Source organism: Camellia sinensis, chromosome 13 (genome assembly GCF_055761805.1).
Source record: "Camellia sinensis isolate YWXY chromosome 13, ASM5576180v1, whole genome shotgun sequence".
In the NCBI taxonomy this organism is placed as follows: domain Eukaryota; kingdom Viridiplantae; phylum Streptophyta; class Magnoliopsida; order Ericales; family Theaceae; genus Camellia; species Camellia sinensis.
Window position 1 is genome coordinate 81122510 of NC_138973.1, and position 7306 is coordinate 81129815.

General features: G+C 35.6%; 1 protein-coding gene across 1 annotated transcript; it reads left to right on the forward strand.

The window, feature by feature from the left end:
* Positions 1–1230: 1230 nt before the first annotated feature.
* Positions 1231–4954, forward strand: LOC114281462 (monodehydroascorbate reductase 5, chlorplastic). The gene is made up of 4 exons (XM_028223907.2): positions 1231–1379; positions 3342–3411; positions 4378–4413; positions 4688–4954. The coding sequence occupies exons 2-4, from the start codon at positions 3343–3345 to the stop codon at positions 4811–4813; spliced, it is 231 nt and encodes a 76-aa protein (XP_028079708.1). The 5' UTR covers positions 1231–1379; position 3342; the 3' UTR covers positions 4814–4954.
* The last annotated feature ends 2352 nt before the right edge of the window (positions 4955–7306 follow it).

Genomic DNA, 7306 nt, shown 5'->3' on the forward strand with positions numbered 1-7306 from the left:
ATCTTCTTGAAATCAACAATCAATTTCTCAATGCTAATTAAAGGATGATTTCGAAAATCATCTAGATCTTGCAAAAACATATATATATATATAACTCTAAGAAAATCCCTACCTCAAGTTTTGAAGAAGAAATGAGATGAAACCCTCAAAATCAACGGTGTTGAAACTCGATCTTCACCGCACACAACGAAGCCCTCGAGATGATAACCAACTTTGGTGAAGAACTTAGGTCTAAATCCTAACAGATTTGGAGAAATCAAAGAGAGAATATGACTTCTAGAGAGAGAAGCTCCCGATCTGGAATTCTGGAAAGTTTTAGAGAGAGAGAGAGAGGACTAAAAAGTGATATGAAATATCAGATTCACGAGCTGATATAACATGGTCCGCTCGAGCGTGGAATGCCCGCTCAAGCGTCAAATACACTAACCTAGTACTTTTGCAGACAGGTCAAACTTCGGAAACCAAACATTCTCCGCTCGAGCGCATAAACGGCCACTCGAGCAGACAAGCAACTTCAAATGCATTTTGCATTTTTGTTTTGGGGGTGCTGCCTCTCAACCCCGCCAAGGCGCTGCCCCCTGGACCCCCGCGAGCTAACCGGGTAGCTCGATCCCGCCAGGGCGATGCCCTTGGACCCATCAAGGGGCGTTGCCCCTGGACCCCCGTGAGCTAACTGGGCAACTCGGCCCCCGACCGGCCCAGTCGAAGTGGCAAAACATGAAAGAATAATCAAAATCGGGATCGCTACAATCACTTATTTAGCAGAAAAATGCTTGAAACTCCTTTTTTTTTTTTAATCCCATAACTTCCTTGAATCTCAACTATTGGTGTATGTATGGAACTCATTCATGTGTGTGTGTAATACACATAGGGCTGCAAACGAACTGAGCCGAGCTGAGGTTTGCTGAGCTCGAGCTCGGCTCAGCTCGATTCGATAATTTTTAATATTATTTATATATATTTATATATTATTTAATACATCAATAATATATTTATTATATAATTTAAATAAAGATAAACGAGCCGAACTTGACGAGTCAAGCTTATGCGAGCTCGAACTCGGCTCGTTTATTAAACGAACCTAATATTCGAGCCTAAGCTCGACTCGTTTAATAAACAAGTTGAGCTTAGTCAACCTTTTAACGAGTTAAGCCTTTAACGAGTCAAACCGAGCCGAATTTACTCGTGAACAACTCCATTCATTTGCACCTAGACGGACACCATCAATAATTGAGATCGAAAAAGAATTATGGGTCCAACCACCATGACAATATTCGCCTCCATCCCACCCCTGCCAACCACCATGACAATCTTCTCCCTTCTGCGACAATCCGTGACATTCCAGCGAAGTTGCAACTCCATCTAAACTCTGCTTCAAGGTATGAAGCGCACTCTCTCCTCTATTCAACTCGTTTCTCTCCCCTTTCTTCATACTCAACTCCCGCCCCAATCTGTGAAACCCTAGACCAAAACCCATTCTGTAAACCCCGATTCCTTTCAAAACCCTATTTCCCCTCTGTGAATTTCCTCTTTGTAAACCCTGATTCCTTTTCCCATTTTTCGAAACCCTCATTTCCCTATTGTGAACTCCCTCTTTCACCTTTGTGAACTCTCCTTAGGGTGGATTGGTTTGTAAAACAAGGAAAATTTGATGTGAATAGTTGTTGGTGTTGTTGTTGTTGTTTTTTTTTTTTTTTTAATTTTCTTATGTTTGTTTGAATTGGTGGTTATTTTAGTCATTTAGATGTTAACTCTGTGAACTTGAAATTTGGCTTTCTTATCTATTGAGATTTGTTGCTTTCTAAACTACCCATTTTCCTTTGCAAAATCTGATGTTTTATTTTTTGTAATACGAGAGTGAAATGGTATGAGAGTACAAAGTTTATTATTTTTTTATTGATTTACGCCATGATTTTGGTAGCATAGTCTTAATGCTGTCTATTCCATGGTTTATTGAATTATCTGTGTTTTAAACATTAAATGAAATGAATCAAAAATCTTGAGCAACCAACAGTTAAGTGTTGAGAACTTAAACATGAAGTCTTTCAAATCATGGGTTTGATAGTTTTGAGTTTTGTTTTCTCCCTTTTCTTATGTCAATTGTAAATGATTTTAGGAGCATCTTTTGTCTATGATACATAATTCAACAAATTCCTTGAACAATTTTGGAGGAGCTTACAACCATATTTAGACTAGAAGCCTCAACTACATTCAATCTTTCCATGAAGCAAACTAAGTTGAACAATGAATTAAATTCTGATATGACATACAAAAATTGATGTAACTATTAGAAATATAATTTACCACTTTTGATTTTGTTACTATATATATACGTTTATATAGATTTTAAGTAGCTCTCGACATGTTTGTGTTTGTGTGGACATGTGTCTTTTGCTTCTTTCTTAGTTGTTGAGAACTGGTTAGATATGTTTATTTTCTTATCATAGTAGACACATGTTTGTGTTTTATATTGCTTGCTTGCTTGCTTTTGCCATGATCTTAACTTTCTCGTAATGCAAAAATCATCCATGTTGTGATAAGTTTGGGAGAAATAATAGAGGAATCTAGAAGTGAAACCAAAAAATTTGTGCCTTTATGCTAAGATGTATTAGGGCACTAATTTAATATTAAAAAAAACCTTAAAGTTAATATGGGAATTTGGCATTATTATTGCATTATTTATGATGTGCATGATTTGTGGACTTAACTTGTGATTTGAGAGAGCTGACACTAGTTTCCAACTTTGTATTTGATTGATCAAAAGTTTTTTTTTCATTTTCTATAGCTTGTATAGGGACGTCTATTTATGTTTCACATTTTTTTCATTTGTTACTATGTTGTTGCATGATATAGTACTTCTTGTCCATGGTGCTTTTAGGTATTGGTTGGCTATACTAGTCCATTTTTTCAGTCATAGTTGCATATTTTAGGACTAGATGAGAACAATGCGTTAATTCAATATCACTATTCAGACAACCTTTTATGTTTTGATTGGTCCATTTGAGAACCATTTCTAATTGAGACCACTACTCTGTAATGTTATTTTTTTAGTGGTTTTCTTTGGGTCACTTGTGAAATTATATGAGCTTAATGCAAATTAAGTAGTGTTTAAATAATTTTGATGGACATTCGTAGCCATCCTCTGAGGTTTAAGACCCCATAGATCACATTGTGAACTCTTTCCATCGTTAGTTTCACTTGGTTGGGTGAGAGTTTCTGCCTGCCTTCCACCGAGTATAAATTTTTTTATAGTTGCTTAACCTGTTGACATACCAGCGACAGGAATTATTGTTTGTGTCACATCTTTGAATTTGAGAGGGGACTTTCCTATTATCTCTCAGAATGGGCATTGAAGTGATGGAGCAAGAGAATGAAACAAAAGACGTGAGTTTCATTGACCAAACTGCCCAGGTTATTTACATTTTCCATTTCTTCTTAAGGTGGTAATTGTTACAATTTCTATGTTCAAGAAGTTGTCATTTTGAGCGGTCAACTGTCCTAGTTAACAATTATGTACATTTTTTTTAATGTTATGATTAAAGGCTTGGGATGTGTATGATGAGGCTTAAGAAACTTGTGCATTCCACATGAACCTTTCAAGAGCCTTTGAGGCACTTTGACCACTTCTAAAACTCAAAAAAATAAAACCTTTGCACCAAATTTCCAGCACATTTCCTAGACAGTAGTCCACTTATAAAACTCATATCCCTTAAGAGTATTTTGAACCAAACCAAACCAAGCCTTAAGTGTATTTTGAGCCACACTATAAAATTTATACAGCACCTAGCCTCATGTGTTATCTTTATTTTGACATAAGATGGGCCACTTTGGACTTAAAATCAAGGGAGAATTTCCTATTTTAATAAACTTGGACAGATTCTGATCCATTGTCATTGGTGGGTTTTTTTATTTTATTTATCAAATATCATTCGAAACACAATGAAATCATGCACGATCAATGGGGTTAGAAACTAGACTCAATATATTATTTTGGGTGGTGTTAGAAATTAGACTCAATATATTATTTTTGTCAAGTTTCATAATTTTTCAATGAAGCAATTGGGAGAAAATGAACTTCAAAGTCAACACCTCAAATATGTTTTTGTCCCAAATGACAAATGTGTATATTTTAGAGTCAGAACCATACTTATTCAAAATTTGACTAGTTGACACCTATGCCATCTAAAAATAGACTCATAATGGAACACTGCCACCAAATTTTATGATTTTTAAATTAGAGACTGGGAGATGAATTTTTAAAGTTAAAGGTTCTGCAGTGACAAGCCTTCTTTCTTTAATCCATTAAATACTTGTCTCCTTGGCTTGAGATTTCCAGAGAAGATTGGCAGAAACTTACCTGGTGTTCACTATATTCAGGATGTTGCCTATGCTGATTCACTGATTTCGTCACTGGTAATTTTTGTTTGTTGTACTTATCATTTATCTATTTATCATCTTTTGGTTGTCAACTTAATTCTATACTCTTCAGGTTAATAATATGGTGAAGCAGCTAATGCTTCTGTTGTAAGACTCTGGAGCCACAGGCATGTTAACTTGTATTTAACAATAACCTAATGGTGAATGCTATGATTTGCTTTTGGAAGTAGCTAGATTTTTGCTTTTTTTTTTTGTTGTAAATTAGGAGCTGTAGAGGGGATTTTGTCACACAGTGGTTTTCATTTTCTAGGAGAAAGCACAGAAGGTGGTTGTTGTTGGGGATGGTTACATTCGCATGGAGATTGCTGCTGCTGCTGTTGGTTGGAAACTTGATACAACATTATGTCTGTGTTTCATTATCGTTCTGCTATATTAATATTTGAGATGGTAATTTTTTATTCACTCAAAAAAAGAGATGGTAACTTTTCATTGATCCAATATCTGTAACACTGACTGACAAATTTTTGGCAATTCATACCCTTTTAAATTTATAAGTAGTAAAATTTTATTGTTTCAAGTGGATGCAACGGACACTTAAAATTTGTGATTTTCAATGCCTACTCTTTCTTTCTTTCTTTCTTTCTTTCCTTTTTCTTTTTGAGTTTTTGGTTGTACTTCATGGCCCTTCTATTCTGTATTTTAGGTGACCAGCATTAACATTATTGTTTAATAATAGTGTTTTTCTCATGTTTCTAATTTTTTGATGGCGAACGCACCACATCTCCCACTTTGTAATTTTATAAAGACTCTGTTTTCATTACACCATTTACACCCTATCTCATTTATCCTTTCTGAACAGAGCCTTGTCCCAACTGTTTGGAATTGGCTCCATGACTGTACATCATTGTTGTCTTCTAGGGCCACATGCTTTATGAAGTCATAAGTCAAGATTAACTTGTATCAATTTCACTATCCACTTCGAAGCTTTGTCTTTTTTGGTCTGCCCTCTGTCTTGGCAGCAATTGAAGTTAATCACATTGATTTGTCTTGCTGCAACTGCTCATTGTCTCTGTGCACCTGCTGCCAGATGAATTTACTTAATTTTGTTGATGTTAAAACTTGCATGTATGCTATATAATTTCTCAAGTTGTGATATGATCTTATCTTGTGAATTGATGATTTTCAACTAACATCTTCTATTGGAAAAAATTAGATCATATTTTTAGAAAATCATCTTCTGTAAAGATTGTTTATTGGGTTAAGGTTTTAGAGAAAATGAAATTACCCACATTGACTCCAACCGCACCGCCAACTACATGACTGCGGTCACGCAAGCTAGAGGGAGAGAGGAGAGAGCGCAGGAGGGAGAGAGAGAGAGAAGAGCGAGAGCAGCAAAGGCAGAGACGAAAGGTAGGGCAGCAGAGGAGTGATGAAAGGGAATGCATTGAACATATCATCCTACCCATTGTTGTGACTTAAAGAATATGAGACACCAAAAATCAAGAACAATATGTTATTGGAATTTATGCTTCAAAACCACTCTTGAATTAGTATGTTGTTACATGTTATTTTTTTGATCGGCAAAGAAAGATTATATTCATGAGACAGAGAGGATACAAGATTTGGTTTTTGTGAAACCAAAGGAAAAAAGAAGTGAAAGTGCAATAGTAAAATCCGAAGGTATGACTCTGATTATTTCTTAAGCCTCCCTCTTCTAAATCCCTCATCTTTCTAATTTTTACCTTCTCTTTTCTGTCTCTAGGATTCTATCAGAATTTCGCTTCCACTATCTAAACCGCTAGAGAATTGCCAATAAACTGCCATTTGGAATCATGGTACGTCAAAGTCTTCAAACCGCCACACCACCTGAGAAAAACGGGTAAACACCCACCCACCCACCCACAAACTGGCTCCAAAACAGGGGCAACCACAAACACAACCACCTCTAATTCTAAGCTGAATTTAATCTAGTACAGTAACTGTTAGGGAAAATCGATGTGATTCCCACAAGTAAATCAATCAATGGGAATAAAAATTAATGTGGAAAAATTAAATCAGAAGCAACACAAGAATTTTTACGTGGTTCCCTCAATGTAAGGTACGTCAACGGGATCGAAATCCGATTCCACTATCAACCAAAAAAAGTTCCAAACGATTACAAACGAGATACTAATGGTCTCACAAAACCACCCTTAGGTGAATTCCAAATAATCACAAATAAATAAGAGGAAAGACCTCACCAGACAGATGAACCAAAAATAACCAGAGTTGAAGAAGACCCAAAAAAATAAATCCAAATCGGTCAAGAACCTTGGACCAAAATTGGCCACCAAAAAGTGAATACTGTGCCACTATGATTCAACAAATTGAATTATCAATGCACTGTCTCCAAAGATTATCAAAAAAATGTGTTGCTTTTTCACCAAAGCCAAACGGCTGTCTTCTCCTTTTTTTTTTCTTTCAGAAAACAAAGCCAAATATATATATATATATATATTGAATCTTGGATTTTAAAATCAAACCCTAATTGTTACCAAAATGAATTAGGTCTCCACAAAATTAGATATAATATATAAAAATATATTATAACTAATACCAAACTAAATCAAACTCTTTTAATAAACCAATTGGGTCCCACACTCCAATAAGGAGGTATACCCAACAATTCTCCCCCTACCGACTTAGATGGAGAAATCAACCATACCCGCCAAAGTTCGACACTTTAAATGTTTGTCCCTCGACAAAGTCTTTGTCAACATATCTGAAATATTATCATCTGTGTGAACCTTTTCGAGTTGCAACAATTTCGAATCTAACACATCACGAATCCAATGGTATCTCATATCAATGTGTTTCGATCTCGAATGAAAAGTAGAATTTTTACTCAAGTGAATAGCACTTTGACTATCACAATAAAGCACATACTTTT